This window comes from Saccopteryx bilineata, chromosome 3 (assembly GCF_036850765.1).
Source record: "Saccopteryx bilineata isolate mSacBil1 chromosome 3, mSacBil1_pri_phased_curated, whole genome shotgun sequence".
Taxonomy (NCBI): Eukaryota; Metazoa; Chordata; class Mammalia; order Chiroptera; family Emballonuridae; genus Saccopteryx; species Saccopteryx bilineata.
The window spans coordinates 259,090,577-259,114,674 of NC_089492.1; the positions used below are offsets into that span (position 1 = coordinate 259,090,577).

A 24,098-nucleotide genomic window follows, 5' to 3' on the forward strand; every position below is an offset into this window, starting at 1 on the left:
ATAAGTAGAGAAACATTCCTTTCTTCCTGCTTATTTAATCTGCAAATAGTGGTATATTCTGAGAAGAATAGAGTCAGAACTTAACTAGTGTTTAAATAAAATGTAGGAAGTAATAACAGTTAATATCTTGTGTTGCTGCTGGGCTATCTTGCAAGTGCACTCTGCATATCTTTGGGTGAAAGCTATTCTTAATGTTATGTTAATTTCTTTAGAGGCAAGCCTTTCAGAATCTTGTAGGACACTGCATAAACTCAAGGCCATTTACCTGAGCAAGCTGTGGTCCATTGTTAGTCGTCTGCTAAATCTCTCTCTGCCCCTTAACTCACAACAGACTAATACTTTAAAAGCTTTTACTGATGTTATTTTGAATGATTTGCTACCATAGATGTAAATTAACTGTTATCTGGAAATATGCAAACATAGTGAAACAAAAGCAATAATTAACACCATGTGATTGTAACTCGGTGTGTGTGTATAAAAAGGGAGCTATACTAGCATTGAGCAGAGATGCCTGGCAGTAAATCCTAACCGGAGAATAAAGAGAAAGAAAAGAATTCGGCTCTCTCACTCCGTTTTCGCCGACGCCCGTCTCCTCCTGTGGGACCCCTGGATCCCCCCCGGGGCTGGACCCCGGCAACATACCTCACCTCACACAGCTAGGATACCCTGCACACCCAGGCCTACCTGTCCCGTCTCCCTTCATGGAAGCCCTCCAGGATGCTCCTCTGTTTCTCCCTGTGTGTGCCATGGTTCCACGAACTGGCTGATTGATTCGGCAAATGCTCAAAGGTGCCAATGGTGTATCAGTCATTACTACTCACTGGAGACAAAAAAGTGAACAGCAGTTGGTCCTGCCGCTGCCCTTGCTGGCCAGGCCTAGGAGGGGTGGAGATGGATGCAGGTGTGGTTAGTGCCTGGGGAAGGCTATACACACAGTTATATGGTGACACAGAGAAGGGTCCCCTGACTCTTTCTCTGAGGGATGTGGAAAAGAGTTCGCAGAAGAGGCAGTATGTGAGGGCCTCTTGGAAGATGAATAGGGGTTTGACAGATGGAGAAAGCAGAGAAGGGCCTCCAAGATAATATAAGAACTTCAAGATATTTTCCCATTTATCCCACTCCCAATACAAATGTTACTGTTTAAAAAATTTTAATTTACATCATTTAACCCCATAAGACATTACCAACTTTGGTTTACAGAGACAACGTTCATTTGGATTTACCCAGATACGTAGGGCTTTCTTTGCTCTTAATTCTTCTTGCGTTTCAGCCCTCCCATCTGTTTACTTTCCTTTCTCCAAAGTCTTTACTTCAGAATTTTCTTTGCTGGAGTCTTGCTGGTGGCAAATTTTCATAATTTTGGTTACTCTGTACATGTCTCTATTTTATCTTCATTTTTAAATGTTATTTCACTGAGTACAAACTCATGTGTGGGGCCATCTTTCTGGGGCGCAGTATACCAGGACCCCATTCCAGCCGTCCTGCTTCTGGAGGGAAGGGCTGGACGACTCAGAGGTTGGTCTGCTCAGCAGGTGGGACTCCAGGGCCTTCAGTATGTGCAGCAAACATACAGACCTTGCCCTGAGCAACCCAGAGGACGGCTTCATCTCCATTCCGGGTTCTGATGATGATGCCACCACTTGTCACATTGTAGTTCTAAGGCACACAGTCGTAGGGCTACCTGTTTGACATACTGTGATTGAACTGACACCAAAGCTGAGGTCACCTTGATTATAACCTCCGAAAAATCCTTTTCTGACCACATTCAATGTGGAAGGCTAGAAGTGCACCGTGTGGGCAGCTCCAGTGAAAATAGGCAGTTGTCAGAAAAACTTACTCATTAGCTTCTTAGTGAATCTGACAGGCAAGAAGATGACAGTCACTTAGTGACATTATGTGTAAATTACCTGGAAGGAAATGAAAACCACTTTCCAATAGTATCTGGCATTGCTGTCAACATTAAAAGTGAGGGGTTTACAGAGCCTCCTTTCAAAACCACAGTCTGGAGGAGGAGCTGCGTGGTATGTGGGCTTTCACAGAAAGACCAGTGGTGTGCATTCACGATGTGGAGACAGGACGACTTCGTACAGGGCCACATTCCTGGATGCACTTCTCTCTGTGGATTTCTGTGCAGCCACGTGATGAGCAGATGCTAGAGAACTGTCCCCCTTAACCTCTGGCTGCCCCCCCCCACACACACACTTGGTTAAAAATATTAGGTCTACTTTGATTTTTTTTTTTAATACTAATCTCCAACACACACTATTTCCTGGAACTAAAACTTTCCTCTTAAAAAAAAATAAAGTGGCTTATGGGAAAAGAGCTCTTCTTCAAAAATCTAAAAATAAGAATTACTAAAGCAATCAACTTTTTGGCATGACAGAGACCATTGGTGGGGGTTGGACAGAAAAGGAATTTGGAATCTACATCTGTTGAGTCTTTGTGTCTTTCAAATGACATTCAAAATATCTTATTTTGGCAAAAAAAAAATTACGTGTGGTAGTTTTCTTTTCTTTTTTTTTGTTGTATTTTTCTGAAGCTGGAAACGGGGAAAGACAGTCAGACAGACTCCCGCAGGCGCCCGACCGGGATCCACCTGGCACGCCCACCAGGGGCAACGCTCTCTGCCCACCAGGGGGCGATGCTCTGCCCCTCCGGGGCATTGCTCTGTGGGGACCAGAGCCACTCTAGCGCCTGGGGCAGAGGCCAAGGAACCATCCCCAGCGCCCGGGCCATCTTTGCTCCAATGGAGCCTTGGCTGCGGGAGGGGAAGAGAGAGACAGAGAGGAAGGGGGGCGGGTGGAGAAGCAAATGGGCGCTTCTCCTATGTGCCCTGGCCGGGAATCGAACCCGGGTCCCCCGCACGCCAGGCCAACGCTCTACCGCTGAGCCAACCGGCCAGGGCCTGTGGTAGTTTTCTTTTAGCACATTGCCCTTGTTCTTATTTAGAAGAATGTTGACTGTCATTAGCTCTTAACGAAAATCTGTCGTTTCCCTCTCCTTTGGCTATAGTTAGGGTAATCTCTTAAACTATAATATTCTGACGATACTCGATGGGCCATCCATCTATGGATTTCTTTTTCATTCATCCTGTTTGAAATTTGTTTGCAAAGACTAGTTTTGTTCTGTGATTAGAAATAAATTTGGAAGATTATTTAAGACCACAAGGGTGGATATTGTCAGAAAAACATCATGTAAGCCTTGCAAAAAGACAAAAGAGATTTCTTGGTGCCCTCTTAGCATTGTCTCGCAGATCCTTTGAGGATTACCTGACTTCCTAGGGGCAGACTCCTTTATTGATTGTTTCTGGATGAGGGTATCTTACAACTCTGCAGGTGTAGCTGTGAAGCTATAGAAAACTGATGGCAATGCAAATGATTGCTGCCCATAGTAATGCAAATGATTCATATTCCTAACAATGCAAATGCTCAGTAGAAAACATAAATTTCTGTAAATCATGCCTCTTTGAACCAGTCCTAACATCTTACTCGTTCATTCATGAATTGATGAGCTCTATAAAAATTTTAACATATGTTCACATAAAAACACTTGAAAAATTTATAAGTTCATTAAGAAGTCCATTTAAATTATTATTCTGTTCATTGAAAGAAAGTGAAAGAATACTCTTCAGCAGTAAAAATGAATCAGCGTAGATATATGTCATAACCTATTGTAGAGTTATTAAATCAAGTTACAGAAGAATACATACTGTATAACTCAGTTTTAAAAATCATGAATACAAATAATAAATTGTGTAAGAATTATAATATACAGCTTCAAAAATATTAATAAAAGCAATTTAAAAAGTTTTTAAACCCTGAAATATACACACTACAATGTTTAACAGTAGTTATCTCCAGGTCTAAGGTAATGCATGATTTTCATTTATTCTTTTGTTTGCCTCTGACTTTTGCAATGTAGAAACAAATAATAAACTTAAAGAAAATATAGTCAATGCATGTAATAGACAAAGAATTAATACCCCAAATATATAACAAGCTATAAATCAAGAAAAGGCAAACAATATATTGAACACTTACCATTTGCTACTCACTATGATCAATGCTTTACATGTTATTATCTTATTTAATCCTTCCAACAACCCTCTGAAGTGTGTGCTATTTTCCAACTACTACTAGATGAAACTAGAAAAAACTGAAACTTAGAGAAATAAGGTACATGCTCATCATCACTGGGTTAGTAAAAGGTAGGTAGAACTGGGATGAAAATACAGAAGTCTGACTTCAGAACCTACTACACTCACTTCACGAACTGGGATGAAAATACAGAAGTCTGACTTCAGAACCTACTACACTCACTTCACGAACTGGAATGAAAATACAGAAGTCTGACTTCAGAACCTACTACACTCACTTCACGAACTGGGATGAAAATACAGAAGTCTGACTTCAGAACCTACTACACTCACTTCACGAACTGGGATGAAAATACAGAAGTCTGACTTCAGAACCTACTACACTCACTTCACGAACTGGGATGAAAATACAGAAGTCTGACTTCAGAACCTACTACACTCACTTCACAATACCTCCGATCTTATGAAAAGGTGTTCAATTCACTAGCAATTTGGGAATTACAAATGAAACAAAAATTATGTTGCCACTTTCCATCTATATGGTAGATAAGAACATTAGGATGTTTAGATATACAAACAATATCAAGTATTGATGGGAATGAAAAGTATAGATTGGTATAACTACTTGGAAGAATAATTTAGGAATATCTAGTAAATTCAAAATTTCTTTGATTCTATAATCTGCAAAGTCAACATGTACATAAGTCTTAGAAAAAAATACTTATAGATGGAGAAATGTCCAAAGACATTAGTTTCTGAATTATTTAAGTAGTATAAACAATTAGAAATAAACATGTTCAAAAGTAGATGAATAAAATGTGGTACATTCAAATTCTTGTCAAAGGCCTATAATTATCAGAAACATGATACTGAGTTAAAACTTTTGAGTGATACTGACATCTTGCTATCATTTAAAAAATTTAAACATATACAGGAGCAATTCTATATAGTGTTCATTGATACAATTGTGTATAGCAAAAACTTACAAACACACTGATAAATTTCAGTTTAATCATAGTGATTGATTCAAGGGAGTTGAGAATATTCAAAGAACACTTCACTTTTCTCTTTAATTATTTAATCCTTTAAATAAAAGAGACTAAATATAGGAAAATATTAACAAGTGTTTATTTTGGGTGTGAAAAGATGAAGTCTTTGCTATATTATTTTCTGTAATCTCTATGTGTCTCTGTCTCTTCTGTTTTTGTCTTTCTTTATATCTATACCTATATATATGTATGTGTATATATATACCCATCTGATTTTATATATTTATAGGGTCTACCAGAAAGTTCTGTCCGTTTTTGGAATAAAACAAAATACAAATTTTTCTTACCGTCAATAAACTTTATTAAATAATATAATTGCCATTATTATTAATGATTTCTTGCCAGATAAGGTCTACCGGAAAGTTCTGTCCGTTTCTATCACAACAAGTTTCGACATGTAAGCACATGTTTATTTGGTGCATGTGTGCTTCTCTATTTTTATCACTTAATGTATACATACTGATGTAGCAAATTAACTAAAAAAAGTTGATTCACTTTAGTCTTATGTGTGAAGTGATAGTGTACCCATGGCTACTGATAGAGTTCATTTACACCATTGTATTGTAATTTTTATGAACTTCAACAAGGAAGAAATGCTACAGAAGCATGTCTGTCGCATCCACCATATTACCCGACTTAGCACCCTCCGACTATCACTTGTTTTTGTCCTTACAAAATTTTTTGAAGGGCAAAATATTCAAAAATGAAGAAGATATCAAACAAGCACTGGTTCAATTTTTTGCATCAAAAGATAAAACATTTTTCAAAAATGGGATATACAAATTACCCTCACGCTGGCAAGAAATCATTAATAATAATGGCAATTATATTATTTAATAAAGTTTATTGATGGTAAGAAAAATTTGTATTTTGTTTTATTCCAAAAACAAACAGAACTTTCCGGTAGACCTTATATATATGGAGAGTAAGAGATGGAGAAATAGATACATGCATACGGCTACACATAGCAATATATAGCTATACATATAATCACATATATTTTTCCTTTATGAAATATAGATTTATTTATTTTCTCAAAATCAAAGTGAGATTTAATATGTAAAATCAGGTCAGAATTAGTTTCAGAAATTGAGTCCAGACCAGATCAATTATTAACTGTACTCTCAAACAGCTATGTCTAAAATAATTGTAGCTTAGATTTTATAGCATCTAGTGCAAAGAACAATGTTAAATATTACTTGTCAGTGCACAGCAGGCAGTGATGCAAGACTGCCTTCCTGCCTAATCTGGCCACTTTTTATGTCATTTTTGTCCCCAAGTCCTTTACATTGTAAAAAAGCATGTGCACATTTTAAACACTTGGCTGTGACCATTTTGCACTGACATAAACTTACAAAGGCGACGAAAGACCCAGGAAAAACAATAAAATGATGACCTTGAGCCATAGGATATAGTCTTTGTAGAAGAAACATTTTGCTTTCCATACTTAACTGAGTCATTGGGTGGTGGCTGCTGACAATTTTCCAGCCAAAGGGGAGACCTTCAGTTTATGGGTGGCCACACCCTCTTTCAGCTGCCCACAAGCCCAGGAAGGCTCAGGTTGATCAAAACTGATGTGCTTTTATAAAACCACATGAGTCCCATCAAGTCTGCTTATGACTCTGGACAACTCTGAAACATCCTGGGTCACCGAGCTGTCTTTCTACCACCAAGTAATTTCAGAAAGGCCCCCTTTACATCCTTGTTTCGGAGGCTGTAGATGAGGGGGTTGAGGAAGGCGGAGACAACATTGTAGAACAGGGATAGCTTCTTGTCCCGCTCGGGGTTATACCAAGAGCCAGGCCTCATGTACATCATCATGGCTGGCCCATAAAACATGATGACTACAGTGACATGGGAAGCACATGTCGAGAAGGACTTGAGCCTCCCCTGGGATGAACGGATTCTCAAGATGGAGGCAAAGATGCGGACATAAGAGGCCAGGATGAGGGAGAGTGGGACCAAAAGCAGGATGAAACCCAAGATGAAATCCAACCGGTCATTGAAGGATGTGTCTGCACAGGCCAACTTCAGAACAGCAGGGACCTCACAAAAGAAGTGGTTTATCTTGTGGGGACCACAATAAGGCAGACACATGGTGAAGACAGTATAAATAAGGGCCCCAACTATGCTAATTGAACAACAGACTGTGACCATCTTGATACAAGTAAGACTGCTCATGAGTAGGGTATAGTGAAGGGGGAAACAAATGGCCACATACCTGTCATAGGCCATAATAGCATAGAGGACACACTCAGCAATACCCAGGAACAAGAAGATAAACATTTGGGCCACACAAGCTCCCCAGGAGATAGAACATCTTGGACACACCATATTAACCAACATCTGAGGCACAGTGGTGGTGATATAACTCATGTCCACCAACGAGAGGATACTGAGAAAGAAGTACATGGGTGTGTGGAGGTGTGAATCCAGGTAGATCAGGGTGATGATGAGTCCATTGCCCAGAAGGGTGATGATGTAGAGGAGGAGGAAGAAAGTGAACAGGTCCATTCTGACCTGTGACTCACTGGAGAAGCCAAGAAGAATGAACTCAGACACAGAGCTGTGGTTCTTTTTGTCAAGGCTCTGCATGGTGATCTATTTATTAAAGACAAACAGGACTTTCCTGTTCTGTGCTTGGCTTTGTGGGAGGGAGGACATAGCTGACAAAAGTTGAGTCACACACACAGTGCCTTGCACAGAAAGTTGCAGAGATTTGGTCAAATCTTTGTTGAGTTGGATGAAAAGGGAAAGGAAGTTAGGGCACCTCTGACACCAGGAAATACCTGTAAGTCAGAAGATTTAGATTCATACCTGTAACAGAATATAGACTATCTGGCTTCCCATAGGCTCTTCTCTGGAAACCACCCTTACCTACCTACAAAAGACAAGGGAGCAGGTAGCCATGTTTGTAGCAGGAGACCCAGCCAGCCCCTGCCAGATTCTACCAGGGGTGTACACTTGTCTCAAACTAAAAGACAATTCTCTACTCAGAATTTAAAATGATGACACTGAAAGTCTGTGTCAGTGGTCTGTGGGTTCCTGAAATACTGTCAGCCCAAAGCTGGTGTGGTAGTAACTTAAAATCACAGGGATGCCACCTGACCAGGTGGTGGCACAGTGGATAGAGCATTGGACTGGGATGCGGAGGACCCAGGTTTGAGACCCTGAGGTCGCCAGTTTGAGCGTGGGCTCATCTGGTTTGAGCAAAGCTCACCAGCTTGGACCCAAGGCTTAAGCAAGGGGTTACTCCAGGGGTAGTCAACTTTTTTATACCTACCGCCCACTTTTGTGTCTCTGTTAGTAGTAAAGTTTTCTAACCACCCACCGGTTCCACAGTAATGGTGATTTATAAAGTACGGAAGTAACTTTACTTTATAAAATTTATAAAGCAGAGTTACAGTGAGTTAAAGCATATAATAATAATTAGTTACCAAGTACTTTATGTCGGATTTTTGCTAAGTTTGGCAGAATAAATCTTTATAAAATAACTTACTATAGTTAAATCTATCTTTTAATTTATACTTTGGTTGCTCTGCTACCGCCCACCATGAAAGCTGGAACGCCCACTAGTGGGTGGTAGGGACCAGGTTGACTACCACTGGGTTACTTGGTCTGCTGAAGGCCCACGGTCAAGGCACATATGAGAAAGCAATCAATGAACAACTAAGATGTCTCAACAAAAAACTGATGATTCTCAGCTTCTCATCTCTCTTCGTTCCTGTCTGTCTGTCCCTATCTATCCCTCTCTCTGACTCTGAAAAAAAAATCACAGGGAAGCTGAAGCTAGAGAGAAGGAAAGGGGAGGTCTTACACTGATAGCAAAAGAGCAGATGTGCTGGGGAGCAGAGAAGGGAGACCTCACAGTCCTGAGCAGCTGAGAGAGTGACTCTGCTGCTCAAAAGGCTTCGTCCAGTCCTTCTGAGCCCTGTCTGAACTTTGTTTCTTGTGCTTGGATATCTGTGGGACTTATGATCAAATCCTTACAATTACCATCCCATGACCACATTTTAAATCTAGCTCTTCCTGAATGTCCCACAGTTGTCACTTACCAAGCTATGTGGTCTTAGGCAAGTCCCTTCACCTCCATTGGCCCCAGTCTCTCCATCTGTTAGATAGAGTTGAAGCATCTAGGAGCATATGAGATACTGTATGTCAAGACATTTTCACACACACACACACACACACACACTCTCTCTCTCTCTCTCTCTCTGGACAAGTAAGAGGAATGAGTATAAGTGGAAATCATCTTGGGTAACTCCATACCTCTCTATGAACTTCAAAGCTCCATTTTTAAGTGAAACTGTTGGACTTGACCACTCCAAAGGATACTTCTGGCTCTGCTATTCTTTGATACCAGGAATGGTGGCTGGAGTCCTATAATTGCATCAGTGCTGTGAGCACCAACGGAAGCTGAGCAGTCAGCTGAACAGGATTGTGTTGGCAGGAGATTCCTTCTGGGAGCCGGAGATGTAAGACAAAGCATCGGAGAGTACATAGAGCCGAGACTCAGGTGTCAACACACCTGAGTCTTGTAGTCTTTTTACCTACTCCCAAGTCACTTAGCCTCTCAGAGTCTCATGTTTGCCATCTGTAATACCTCCACCATAGTGAAGAGTGCATGAAATATACCTGTTTATTGAAAGTACTCAATAAATGATAGCAATTTGGGTGATGGCAAGCTGAGTTAAAGAAAGAGTGGAGGGAAGGGAGAGGAACCATTGAGGCATTTACAAGCTTCTGGTTTCAGGGACTTCTGAAGTCTTCCAGGGTTAAATATATGATTGTGAGGACTGATTGCTACAGGATGGTGGTGAAGTTTTGGAAGGTGGAAAAGTTGCCTCAGGCTCTATGGGCAAAAGAAGATGGTGTAATATTTTTGTGCTGAGCTTTAGGGGAACGTCAATAATTGGATGAAGAAGAATAATGTCCCAGGTCAGAAATATTTGTGATGGGAAGAGGAGAACTAGAGGAGTTCAGAGTCTTAGAAATTGAGAGGAGGGACTTTCAAGAAATAAGGATTAGGGTTGCCGGGTGGATCCTAGCCGGGGTGCATGCAGCAGTCTGTCTCACTATCTCCCCTTTTTAAAAAATAATAATAATAAGGATTCGTCAGTAGTGCAAATGGCAAACCCTGAACCCAGGATGATAAGGGCTGCTCACACCCTCATACCCACCAGTTCATACCCCGGGCCTGAATTTTTTCAATAGATTCTTACTGACCTCCCTTCCTGGTACACCCATCAGCAGAGAGCCCCGTCTCTCATAGGCTTGCTCATGCTTCCTTAGACTAGAACTTAAGGTCTTTCCCATCTGGTTCTAATCAATTTTCAAGACTATGTGCTTCACTAGTACCTCTGGAACTTCTGATGCATGATGCTAACAGCACAACCACCAAAAGGATCCTAGTCTAGGCAGCGGGGTTGGCCTCCTCTCTGAGCCAAAGATCGTCCAAGCGACTTGACTTTCTTAGTATTGGCCATATATGCCATGCAGATCTCCACCCTTTCTTCAAGAAATTATCTGCTTGAGTGTTATGCTTCTTCACAGCCCACCAGTCTTCAAGGCTCAGCTCTGGGTTACCGCCTCCTCACCAGCCAGCTTAGTCTTGTAGATTTTGTGCAGTATCTTCCCAGCCAGGTTGTAGGCAGAGGCTGGCTCGTTCAGATCTCTCCACAGGATCTAGCAAGGATAAGCAGACCATTTTTGCAGCCCTGTTCCAGCGCTAGCTTTTTCTGTTTTAACATCAAATTCTGCTCTGCCTTCCATCAAGCTAGTAAGTGGCAGCACCAGGCCTAAATCCTGGGTCTCTGGCTGCAGAGCCTACCAGCCTCTTAACCACTGCACTCTACTGCCTCTCTGAAAGGCTCTTGTAAAGAAGCAATTACATCAAAACCTCACACCAGGAAAATGCCATATTCACACCACTCCCCTCTCTCTAGCTACCATTGCTTCCCTGCCCCTTCCCACCCTCTGCTATTCTGGTAGAGAAGGAGAAGGGCTGATGCCTCATCAGGGGCCCACCAGGGGTGGGAGGGCGCTCCTGAGAAGTACGTGTGCAAGTCTGGAAAGTGTGCCAGAGATCCCACTCCTGCTCGGTGGGGGAAGTTGCACCCTTTCCTCCTCCTCAGTGAGTGACTAGGGTGGAGATCCTTTGTCCATTCTTGGTGATGCTCAGGGAAGAAATTTCTTGAGCAGCCCCCTCAGTCCCACCTACAAATGACCAGCACTCTCTCTGTTTTTCTGCTTGAGTCACCGCCTTCACTCCGGGGGCACCAGCCTGGTTTCTCTTGGTCCTGTGCAATGCCGTAGGAAGCAGTTCGCCCCTGCTCCCGAGCACACGGCCCTGCAGGGGAGACGTGCGCCTCTCCTAAGTGTGTTGGATGTAGAGCAGTCCTGAAGGGAGGGGCTTCCAGTTGGCACACCGGGAGTCCTCTTCTATCAGAATGGGGTTGGAGAGTGGATTTCCAATCCCTAGAAAGCCCTGAGGATTTCTCAGACTGCTAATGCAGCACAAAGCCTCTGGGCAGATGAAAGACCCAGCCAAAATGTTAAAGCCCCCAAGGCATTTTAGCCATGGCCCCTGGAGCACAGGAGCTGGGCATCCTATTGAAGTTTCCATTTGGGGACTGAAAGTTCGTCCCACTGAGACGTAAGGTGGGAAGAGTTCTATGGCTGACTGCCACATCTCTGTGTGACATAGTGATAATACTCAGATGTGCTCTGTTTCCTTTCAAAGCCGTTACAGTTTTTTCTTAATTGAATATATTGTGATGACATTGGCTAATAAAATTATATGGTTTCGGGTATACAATTCTACATTACATCATCTGTATGCTGTGTTGTGAAGCACTTTTGTGTGTTTTTCATGTTCTCAAGCATTATATAAGGCCTCATACCTACTAGAGGTAAAACTAAGGCTTGACTATAGATGTTATAAATGCAGCCAATACTTATTAGTGTCCTCATAACTACCATTTATTGAAACCTACTACCTAAGGCCACACACCTCACTGTGGTATAAATGTTACTAAACCTAATACTACAACAAGAACTGCTTACTATTAAACATTGACTTTTATCAGATGCTATACCAGGCACTGCACATAATGTCATTAATCCTCACAACAAGGTCACTAAGCCATTTGGTAGCTCAGGAGCACTGAGAGTTTCAGAGAATGAAGCGGCTTGTTCATACCACATGGCAGATACCTTGCGTAGTCTGGATTTGAACTATATTTGTCAGATCCCCAATCACTCTACTTCAGTATCTCTATGGCCCAGGTGCAGTACTTGCACGGTTCACAGGGGGTGTGGAATCAGGCTGGAGAGTGTCTATAAAGGCTGGGTGTAGCAGCCAGTTGGTCAAATGTATAGTCGCCCTCAGATCCATTTGGAGGACACTCTTCCCAACCAAGTACTCTCTTGGGTCCTTCTGGAATTCCAAGAGACAAAGGCAAGAGACTGGTTCAGCCTCACTAACTGCTGCTGGGTAGCACTCACTGGGTAGAGCCTGCCTCATGGGTGGGAGGCACTGACCAGCTATGAGAGATGGTCCAACCCAGCAAGGTAGAATTTATCTTCTGAAGGGTGTAATGACAAAAGTCAAGTTCAAACAAAGTTCAGTTCAGTTTGGGCACTGGGGGACTTAAGGCCACTGGAGGATACTTTAATGGGTAGAGGTCAGTAATGAGGAATCCAGGTCAAGTGATACTTAAGGGTCAAAGGGTGTCTGTGTGCAGGAGTAAGGCCTGGGCCACTAGTTGGGACCTGAGGGGAGAACTGGATGAGTCTTGGTACCTGGGAGGGTCCTGGAAACAACAAGTCATCTTAGAGGACTTGTTCATCTTAGAGGTTCTCAAGGCAAAGCCCAAAGAAGTCCTGTTAGGATTGCTGGAGCATGAAGTTGAACAAGCCAGCAGCTGAGCAGGACTGGATGCCGTCCCATAGGACGCGACTGTGACTGTGTGGTCCCCAGAGACAAAGCGCATTCACTCAGGCAATCCAGATTTTTAGGTCTAACAAGTATCAGCCACAGTAGTCGGCCCAAACTGTGGGGAGACAGCGGGACAGCCGAGGATGGGACTGAGTAGGGTGATCGTATCTCCTAACTTTCATAGAACAGTTAGATTTATTCCTGTTGTAGATTAATTAACTCCAGTAATTATTTTAAATATTCTCCTTTACTCTCAAAATGTGTCTGAGTTTACACATGACATGATTTCCTAGACACGAGGGCCGCGAGCCGCGTAGCTTCCTGATCCGGGGCAACCCTTCCCAGGGCACAGGCAGTGGATGTTGCACAGGATAGTCATAGATGTTGGTGTATTTTTCCCTTGACTTGTCTGTTCTCTATCATTGCCTTCCCAAGACCTAGGTTCTGAAACCCCCAAGACACAGAGCCAGTGCAACTCAGAAAGAAAAAAAAGGCCAGACAATTGCTGGTTGAATGCTGACTGTACCACTTTCTCGCCGTATGACCTTGGGCAAATCACTTTCACTCTCTGGGCCTAATTTTCATCATGTTTAGAACAGAAAATAATACTGTGAGGCTTAAAAAGGTATATATATGGCCCTGGTAGTCAGAAGGGGCTCAGTCAATGGCAGTATTAGGTCGGTTGCTGTCTTATACTGACAGCAATAAGTGAACAGTATTAAGTGTCAGTCTAGTTCTTCTCTGGGTTGGTGGGGAATGGGGGGGGGGCGCGAAGAACAGTCTTTAGCAGGGCAGGAGCCCAGGTGCCTGATCCACAGTGGAGGCTCCTGCCCAGGCCACACACGTCTCAAGCAAGTGAGAAGGAACAGTGCCCTGTGGCTGCTAATTTTCTTCCTCCCTAAAAAAGGATGAATCTCTTAAATCTGCCATCTTTGGGATCTGAAGCGGAGATTCCATGTTCAAGAGGAGACTTCACATCTATCAATAAACAAGCAGAGAGGGGAGTTTGAGAGTGCAGAACCAACTTCTAAGTAGTTGTCTCATTCAATCCTGATCTGAGTTCAAATCCCAGTCTGGTCTCTACTAGAAAGTCAAGCAACTTACATAAACTTCCGAAGTGTCAGCTTCTTGAACTGTAAAATTTGGATAATAATACGAACTTCACATGATTGTTCTGAGAATTAAGTGAGGTGAAATATTTAAGCACATGACACTATGAACACAGGATGTGCTCAAGAAATGGGAGAAATCATCACCTTGATCACCATCATCACCATCCTCTGAGGTCACACAGCGGGAAGTGGTCCAGAAGGGCTGGAGCCCAGACCTGTGCGCCTCTGAAGTCTGTTTTCATTGCAGCATGCTCCTCTGCCTCTCAGCCATGGTGTATTAACCTTTCATATATAGTCGAGTTCAACTTGTTAAAATTTTGTGGAGAAATTTTGCGCTTGTGTTCATGAGAGATATGGGTCTGCAATTTCTTTTTCTTGTCATCATTTTGGTTTTTATATCAGTGTGGTTCTGGCCTCCCAGAATGAGCTGGGAACTATTCCCTGCTCCTAAATTTTCTAGAAGAGTTAGTGCAGACTTGCAAGCATGTCTTCCTCAAGGGACGGTTAGAACTTTTAAGCGAACCTATCCAGGTCTGGAGTTTTCTTAGTGAAAAGGTTGTAACTCTACATTCAGTTAGGAAAATAAATACATGGCTAATCAGGTTAACTATTTTCAGTAGTTAATGTCTTTTATGAATTTGAATGTTTTATCTAAGTTACCTGATTTATTAGAATAATGTTGACTTATAACGTTTTCCCTTATTACCCTTCTAATATCTCCTTATCCTCTGATGGTTTGCTCACGCATGCGCACTGATCAGTACTCATCTGAGGACTTGAGTGGGCCTGCTGCAGACCACCGGGGCTCTTTGTCTGTGTGTGTGCGATGCTTTTTTTTTTTTTTTTTTTTTTTGGTGACAGAGACTGAAAGACAGGGACAGACAGGAAGACAGAGAGATGAGTGGCACCTTAGTTGTTCATTAATTGCTTTTCATATGTGCCTGGACCAGGGGGCTACAGCAGACCGAGTGACCCCTTGCTCAAGCCAGCAACTTTGGGCTCAAGCTGGTGAGCCTTACTCAAACCAGATGAGCCTGAGACTGAGCTCAAGCCGGTGACCTTGGGGTTTCCAATCTGGGTCCTCTGCGTCCCAGTCCGATGCTCTATCCACTGCACCACCGCCTGGTCAGGCTGTGTGCAATGCTTTTTTTCTAGTGCTTTGCTCTGTGAACTGCAGCCACTTTGGCCCCTGTCAGCATGGGCTGCTATTACAATACCATAGACTGGGTGGTTTAAGCAGCAAACATTCATTTCTGACAGTTCTGGAGGCTGAAAGTCTAAGATCATGGTAAAATGCTTATTGTATGCTATTAAGTTTTTAAAAGGCTGAACACTTAATCCATTAGAATTTTCCTGCAGAAAGCAGAAAACCCAACTAACAATGGTTTTGATATGCAGAAATTAATCTTTTTCATGTAACAGGTAGTCTTGAAGTAAGCAGCTACGTATATTAGTTCCTAACTAGATGATGTCAGTGAGAGAATCTCTGTGATTCTCTGAGCCTTGTGGTCTTAAGATGGCTGGCCCCATTCCAGACATGACATCTGTATTCATGGTAAGAGAAATGGGACTCGGGGAAGGGCTTGTATCACAGTCGCTCTATCTCTTTTGTTAGGAAAATAAATATTTCCACAGAATCTCTTCAGCTGAGTCCCCATTTTGTCTTGCTGAACAGGACCTTGTTCTACGGCTGCCCTCGCTGAAAAGAATTCTGGGTAAGGGAGAGATGGAAGTCTCATTTTGGGCTTGGACTGTTCAGGATGTATTGACAGCCCCAAACAAATATTATCAGTAAGAACATGGTTTTAACAGCAAAGAGGGGAGAATGAATAGTCAACCAACTATTAGTATCTGTCACACTAAAATAGTACGTAAAGTATAATATCAGTGAGATGAGGGGAAAAGCCACTTTCATTTAGGTATAGAAAAAAATTAGAGAAAAATATAGTTGAACTTTTCTTTGTTGTATGGAAAGAATTACAGGGTAGTTACAGTCTATTCTTCTTTCTACCTTTCTATCTTCATGAATTTTCTTTGATGAACATAGATTACTGTACTCAGAAGGCTGGGAGGACTCTATCAGGCATCATTCTGGATATCAGAGAATCCCCAGTGGAAGGGTCTCCAGAACTGAGAATCAGGATTCTCTACTCTCAGAGTCTACCACCTTGAAGCTTCTCATGAACAACTTGGACTCCCAGAAAGGCTGCACTCCAACTTGAGAGGGTCAGAAAAGCCGAGGGAGGGGCCCCATCCCCAGGCAGAGCATGTTGGAGACACTCAGCTACTTTGAACAGCAGTTTGAATGAGGACAAGTCTTTTTACTTCTGAACATTGGTGTCCTCATCTATAAAGTGAAAATAACAGACTTCTTTCACAGGAATGATGCCTGTGCTGGGCACATAGGAGATGAACAAAAAATGCTTGTCCTTCCCCTTTTTCTTCCCAATCCTATCTCACAGAAGCCCCAGAAGATGCCACTGCCCTCAAAAGTTGCTGCTGTTGGGTCTAGATGTGTTTGTTAGGCAACGACTCTCCCTCCATATGTGACTCTGTTCTTCCCACCCGAGAGGCCTCGCTGTTTCTGGTCTGGCTTGTGCCAGATCAGGACACTGGGTCTGGCATTGGTTAGAAGCATAGACTATGTGGCCGACAAAACCACGTTCAGGGTCCCAGCACTGCACAGCCTAGGGCTCCAAGCTTCCATTGCTGTACCTGCAAATTAGGGATAATAAGGCTTCAAGGACTTAGTACATATCAAATATCTGGCCCATACTGACTACTCAAAATAAATAAAAACAGAGAAACTCTGTTGGGGACTGAAAGCCAACAGGGTCTTTGCAGGTTAGATTTTTGGGGGACAGAGGTGTGGGGAACTGGCAGTCTGCCTAACTCCCCACCTCACTTGCTCTGTGAAGTTGCTAAAGGCTATTTTGCTATGGTGCTAGATTGTTTACTAGCAACCCCCCCATGTCCCTTGGAAAGACTGGAGGCAGTTTCTTTTTATCCTTTATTTTGTGAAGTTAAGATGTTATGTATGGTGGGGGTTTTCTGCACTTGGTAGAATTCTTCTGTTGCCTTGGAAAAGTGATCAGAGATCTGTTTGATTTGCTAATGGCCTCACTTTGCCCTATAAATAAAGCAAGAAGCGGGTGTGAAGCACACTCTGTTCTTGCCATCAGCATTGCAGAGGCTTCTCGATGGATCCCATTCTTTTTTCTCTAAGCCTATTTTCGTAATTCTTCACAGTTCCCACTCAGAACCTGGAATTACTAGCTGTGCTGGTTCAGTGCTGGTTCGCGGCAAAACCCAATGGCAAATGTTATTAAGATATAGGGAACACAGCTCCGTTGTACAGTGAGGAAGCTGAGGCTCTGGGAAGCCAAGTGACTTGGCCAGGTTGCAGAGTTAAGCTCATCTGATGACACATCGCTGAGTCTCCTGTGTACAGTTGCTTCCCCTGAGGTTGTTCTTGCTGAGCTGAAGGGCAGGGCCATCCCTGCGCTGTCGGTGGAAGTGTCTGCTGGGACTGTAGCCTGGCATTAAAGATATTGTGTGAAGGTGAAGATCCAGCTTGAGGAAGATGGGCGGGATCAGGGCAAGAGGTGCTTATCACGAGGAGACACAGCGACTCAGCCCCTCGTTCCCTCACAGGAAAGGTAACGCAGGTAAGGGCTACTGCATTGTAACAGACAGGATTCTGGAGGAGAGAGGAGAGTGTGGTTAGAGACGGGAAGATGGAGGGGCAGATATGAGGCAGAGGGGTGATTTAGAGAGCACAACATTGATGTCAGAAGGGACCAGTACTTGCTTTTAGCTCAGCACAAAAGAGGTCGGGAGGGGAAGACCAGGATTGGGGGTGCCATGGGCTGGGGCAGGGTCTAACTCTGAAGGCAGAGGGAGGTTACATGTGTCAGATGTCCTATAAAGTGTTCTCCGGCAGGAGTGGGTGAGGTCAAGTGGCAGCTTCCCCAGCCCAACCACTAGGGGTCTCTGAGGGACAATACCTCTTCCCTGGGGCCAGGCTCCAGGCTCCTTTCAGACCCCCGAATTCTATCTTCAGTTTCCATCCCTTTCCAGTCTAGTGGTACTCTTTCCTGCCTCTCTGTGTCTCCTTGTCTGTCTGTCTGTCTGTGTACGTTGACCCTTCCTGGCTTACCTCTGTGTCTTTATTCTGCCCAGTCTAGTCCGTCTTCGCTGCCCATAGATGGGGATCTGCCGCCTCAGACCCCCTCACACCTGCTCTATCTTTAGTTTCCCAGGATCTCCACCAGGCTTCACAGTTCAGCTCATCTAGCTCCTGGCCCAGCAGCAGACCGCTGGCCCTCAGAGGAGGACACACCTGGTTAACTTGTGCCCCAGAGTCAGCGCTCTCTCCTCTTCCCAGGCAGCACTGAGGATTCCAGGGGCTGCCAGACATGGCAGGAGGAAGAGCCAGCTCTGGCATCACCTCCTGGCCTCCGACCTTACCCCCACATAGCTCATTGGAAGAAGGAGACCACGGTACGGAGGGCAGAGGGAGACATGCAGCTGCCTCACTGCACAGGGTGGGAACCAGCAGTCTGGCGTCATTGCCTCTTTGCATCTGCTTGGCCTGGTCAGCTGCTTGTCTCAGCTTCATTCACTTTGCTTTTTGGCCACAATTTCTGCCCCTCTTGCCCACTTTCACTTCAGCTTCTACCCTGGAGGAGGTAGGAAGTGAGAAAGCAAGTGAGCAAGTCAGTGGTGGAGGAAGAGGGAGGACCTATGATCAGGCAGGTCAGTCCAACCACATTCTCATCATGGATGCTCAAAGAGTCTGTCACCTGGTGGTTGTGAGCACAGGTTCCGCAGTGGTTATAGCAGTGTCCTCGGGCAAGCTGTGTCACTTCTTTTCCTTATCTGTAAAATGGGGTATAGCAAAAATGCCCAGCTCCTGGGGTGACTCTGTGCAAGGCTCGTGTTCAGTTTGTCAGCATTCTGGTTCACCTTTTGCTGTTTTCCATGATAGGTGTCTTTATTATAGGGTGCCTATAACTATTGTTAAGTCTTTCAACCCTGGCTGGATAGCCAGGTTGGTTAGATCATCATCCTGATGTGCAAAGGCTGCCAGTTCAATTCCTGCTGAAGGCACATGCAGAAACAGATCAATGTTTCTGTCTGTCTGTCTCTCTCCCTTTCTCTCTCTGGATCAATAAAATAATTAAAAAATAATATAATAATTTACAAAAATCTTTCAACCATCACCCCAGTTATGGAATAAAATAAAATAATGCTTGTAAAATGATGCACTCATAGTTCCTGGCACAGAGAAAGCTGTTACAACAACAACAATAATGTAATATACTGAATTGTTAAAACAATCAGTATTTTATATAATCATACCATATTTTTATTAAGTTGTTGAATTACTATATTATACATATTTAAAATAATATTTTGTGTTATTATGTGCCTCACTCATGGAGTTCCAAAGGAGAACAAGAGCCTGCAGAGCTGGTCGGCTGGGCCAGATGGATTCGTGCAGGAGAAGGAATTTACTGGTCGCATCAAGACTGCTCTCATTTTCTAAGTCCCGATGATGCCCATGGCAGCTCTTCAGGAAGGCATTTCTCCCCTATTCCTCAGGAGGGAAGAGGGCTTGGGGAGTTTAAGTTTGAAAAGGATAAGAGTCAGTAAAAGGCTTACAGAGTGAATGAGATACTGGGAGAAACAACAGAACGTAGGCATCTGGGAGAGTGAACACTGGGGCATCAGACGTGATGGGGTGTTTCTCAGGACGTTTGCTTGCATAAGTATTGATAGAACCTAAATCTTGGTCCTGTATGTGGAGGACTGTCCAGAAATGCAGTTAACATTTATTGGGCATCTACATGTTAGGTTTTCTGTGTGATGTTTTTCATGGCAAAATGTCACCCAAGCCTTGCAGCAAACTGGGTACAAAGCAACACTTATTTTCATTTTGTACTCGAGGAAGTAGGCTCAGAGGGGTAGAAGGCCAGGTAGAGGGCTTGCTCAAGGTAATTTACTTAGTAAATTATAAAGCTAAGATTAAGAACTCAGCATTTCTTCTAACACATTATGGCCTGTGATGGGGTGAGTGGGTAGTCTCAGAGCTGTCCTGATCTGGGGCACACCGAGAGTAAAGTTAGAGTGGAAAAATAAATTTGTAGGGATATGCTATGAAAACTTGCAGAGTTAGGGTAAACAATCAGAGACAAAGAGGCGAGGCGCCCTGGGATGAAAGCACTGAGTGGACGAGAGTCCAGGGCCTCTCTGATCCCATGTTGGAAACAGTGCATGCTGGAAACAGCAAAACAGCAGGATAAGATTCAGCAACAAAAAATGTTTAGGGCCCTGGCCTGTTGGCTCAGTGGTAGAACGTTGGCCTAGCGTGCGGAGGACCCGGGTTTGATTCCCGGCCAGGGCACATAGGAGAAGTGCCCATTTGCTTCTCCACCCTCTGCCACGCTTTCCTCTCTGTCTCTCTCTTCTCCTCCCGCAGCCAAGGCTCCATTGGAGCAAAGATGGCCCTGGCGCTGGGGATGGCTCCTCGGCCTCTGCCTCAGGCGCTAGAGTGGCTCTGGTCGCAACATGGCGATGCCCAGGATGGCCAGAGCATCGCCCCCTGGGGGGCAGAGCATCGCCCCTGGTGGGCGTGCCGGGTGGATCCCGGTCGGGCGCATGCGGGAGTCTGTCTGACTGTCTCTCCCTGTTTCCAGCTTCAGAAAAATGAAAAAAAAAAAGTTTAGGCTCTCAGAACAAAGATTAGGAGTCGACATGTTCCTTGTCCTTTACTTCACCCCTGAAAACTTCTGCTGTCTGCTTCCTTGAGTTATTTGTACTGGCTAATAAATATCTGAGTAAGGCTGGGGACGGGGCTTCAGTCCTTCGGTCTGCTGACCTGGCTGTTTTCTCCCCTCAGCCTCTTGGAGCATTTCATCTGGACTCCGAGTATTTCATTGTCACAGTGACAAGTGGTATCCCGTGTGAGGAGCGGGAACCAAATGACAGATTTGCTACTCCTAGTAGTTCATTGTTGCTGCAACAAAAATTGATGTCTTCAGCAGGATCAAGTAGTTTCTCTCACTAAAATGTGCCAAATTTCATAGAGTACACACACCAAAAAATACCCAGTTGCCTAATTAAGGAGAAAAGAATGCTAAGGGGAAATAGAGATCAGCTACTTGACGCTTTTATTTCACAACTGAGGAAACTGAGGCTGCGATGGCTGTTTACTGGTGGGTCAGAAGCAGAACCTGGATCACATTGAAAATCTTTTCCTCTTCATAAATTTTCTAGGAGTGGTGGCAGTAGACAAGAGCAGGTGAAACAGTCTGTCATGTTGAGGGAGATCATGGTGTTTCATCATAACTAGACACTAACCACTACCCAAGCCCTGGCAATAATCCTCACCTGTTTAGCTAGTCCTTTGTCTGAATTGGTGCCTTTCTTTTTCATTTAGAAGTAGAACACAATGCAAGAGCCTAACCAGTCTTATGTGACTGAGTTCATCCTTCTGGGCTTCTCCTTTAGCCCCAGGACCATGCCCCTGCTCTTCTCAGCCTTCCTGATGACCTACCTCTTGATTATTCTGGGCAACAGCTTCATCACCATCCTCATCTGCCTGGACTCACACCTCCACACACCTATGTACTTCTTTATCAGTGTCCTTTCCATGTTGGATCTGGGCTATACCACTACAACTGTGCCCCAGATGTTGGCACACATGACCAGACAGAAGAAGACCATCTCTTTTGACAGCTGTGTGGCTCAAATGTACATTTTCTTGGTGCTAGGCATCACTGAATCCTGGCTTTTTGCCATGATGTCTATAGACAGGTATGTGGCCATCTGCCACCCACTCAGGTACAAGGTCATCATGCGCCCATGATCATTTTCTGTGGACTCTGGGGTGTCATCTCTGCTCTTGTCTACACTATATTTGCCATGCGTCTGCCCTACTGTGGCCCCAACAAGATCATCCATTTCTTCTGTGAAGTCCCAGCAGTCTTAAAGCTGGCTTGTGCAGACACTTCACTCAATGATCAGATAGACTTCATCCTTGGCTTCAGTGTCATCTTGGTTCCACTTTCCCTTATTCTTGTCATTTATGTCAACATCTTTGTTGCCGTCTTGAGGATCCATTCAGCCCAGGGACGGCTCAAAGCCTTCTCCACCTGTGCCTCCCATATCACTGTGGTCACCCTGTTTTGTGTGCCGGCCATGGTCATGTATATGAAGCCTGGCTCCGAGGCCTCCCCAGAGGAAGACAAAAAGTTGACACTGTGCTACAACATCATCTCTGCTTTCCTCAACCCCATCATCTATAGCCTCCGAAACAAGGATGTGAAGAGGGCTTTCTTCAAGGTGACAGGCTGGAGCAGAGTCCAAGAATGAGGCCCTGGGAGAATAGCCAGGGGACAGAGAAACAAGACTCATAACGCACAGCCAATGCCCTAAATACTCACTCACATGACTCAGTAGCAGCAGTACACACCCTCTCACCCAGTCTCAATTCTACATTAATCTTTGGGGAACAGCCCATGATTTGACTGACAGATAGACACCATGAAACGTCTTCCAGGCACATCTGTCTTTTAGTTCCCTTTTGTTCCAGAGTTCGTAGTTAACAAAAGAAGGGGTATCTGAGCCATTAAAATATTTTACTGAGACAAAAGGAATGGGTTTGGGGGTATGCTCTGTGGCTGAAAGTTTCATTATCTTTTAGAAACAGCACACATAACATTGGGTTAGTTGCGGTGAAGGACAAGGACACTAACATCAGAGGATTCCTGGTCCAGTGAGGAGGAACGAGTAAATGACATTTCAGTGACTCTGGGTGTTTGCTTCAGATATGCTGATGGCGGACAAGTTGGGATGGCTTAAGGCCAAGTGCGATCTGGCCCCACTGACCTTCCCAGACTCAGCTCAGGTCCTCTGTTCTTCCTCTTACTTCAAGTAAACTGAACAATGTCTTTGCCTTGAATGTGCCATATTCTTTCCTGTTTCAGGGCTTCCACATATGCTGTTTCTTCTCTCCTCACCCTTAACCCCATCCCACTTCCATCCTACCCCATTATATCATTACCTCCTATTCATTGTCAGGTCTTGGCTTAAATTGCAGCTCCTCAAAGAAGCCTTTCTTTGAATCCTCAGAATGAGTTAACCTTCCAAAGCCCCAGTACCTCTCTCTCATAATAATTTAAGACATATCATACAATAGCTGAGTTCTCTGCTTGATAGCAAGTTTCACGAGGCAGGAACCATGATTGTCCAGGTGACTGTTGTGAGAGGGAGAGTTGATAAATTAGGACTAGCAAAATGTAGAAAATGGTAGCGGGTAGTAAAAGGGGAGGAGATAAAAAGGATTAAATATTGTTCAGCTATAATTATATGAAAAAAATTTCTTTTGTTATTTTTAAAATAGATTTTTAGAGAGGAAGAGAGAGAAAGAAAGAGAGAGAGAGGAACACCAATTTGTTATTAAACTTACTTATGCATTCATTGGTTGCTTCTTGTATGTGCCCTGAACAGGGATCAAACCCACAACCTTGACTTTTGAGACAACACTCTAACCAACTGAACTATCTGGCCAGTGATTTCTTTGTTATTAATAAACATGAATTGAATCAGTGGAATATCATTTTTCACCTATCAAATTAACAAAGTTTAGAAAAATGGTAATACTTAATGCTAGGAAGGATGCAGTGAGACTGACACATGCATTCATTGCTGAAAAGACTGTCATTGGTTTTACCTTTCCAGAAAAACGTCTTCCACATAGAAAACACTCAATATATCTGTCAAATGAAGAGTAATAATACTAATAATTATGGCTTTACTGAGCCATATTTTTTTTATTTTCTTGAAAGAGGGAGAGTGAGAGAGACACGAAGAAAGAGAGAGGGAAGAGAGGGAGA

At 43.7% G+C, this 24,098-nt stretch overlaps 2 protein-coding genes and 1 pseudogene across 3 annotated transcripts; 2 read left to right on the forward strand and 1 right to left on the reverse strand.

Annotated features, from left to right (window-relative positions):
- Positions 1–891: 891 nt before the first annotated feature.
- On the forward strand, positions 892–2,342 carry LOC136330046 (protein N-terminal asparagine amidohydrolase pseudogene; annotated as a pseudogene).
- A 3,844-nt stretch (positions 2,343–6,186) lies between these two features.
- On the reverse strand, positions 6,187–11,532 carry LOC136329091 (olfactory receptor 2A12-like). 2 transcript variants are annotated; one of them, XM_066265038.1, is made up of 4 exons: positions 11,405–11,532; positions 9,415–10,830; positions 9,201–9,278; positions 6,187–7,934 (listed from the first exon to the last, which is right to left on the reverse strand). In XM_066265038.1, exon 4 carries the CDS (start codon positions 7,738–7,740, stop codon positions 6,793–6,795), a length of 948 nt encoding a protein of 315 aa, XP_066121135.1. In that variant the 5' UTR covers positions 7,741–7,934; positions 9,201–9,278; positions 9,415–10,830; positions 11,405–11,532; the 3' UTR covers positions 6,187–6,792. The 2 variants fall into 2 exon arrangements, with proteins under 2 accessions (XP_066121135.1, XP_066121134.1); XM_066265037.1 differs by having other exon boundaries at positions 11,366–11,532.
- A 10,116-nt stretch (positions 11,533–21,648) lies between these two features.
- On the forward strand, positions 21,649–22,956 carry LOC136329092 (olfactory receptor 2A12-like). The gene is given in 2 exon segments (XM_066265039.1): positions 21,649–22,058; positions 22,061–22,956. Coding segments are annotated over 2 exon segments (921 nt in total). The 5' UTR covers positions 21,649–21,652; the 3' UTR covers positions 22,576–22,956.
- Positions 22,957–24,098: the final 1,142 nt, after the last annotated feature.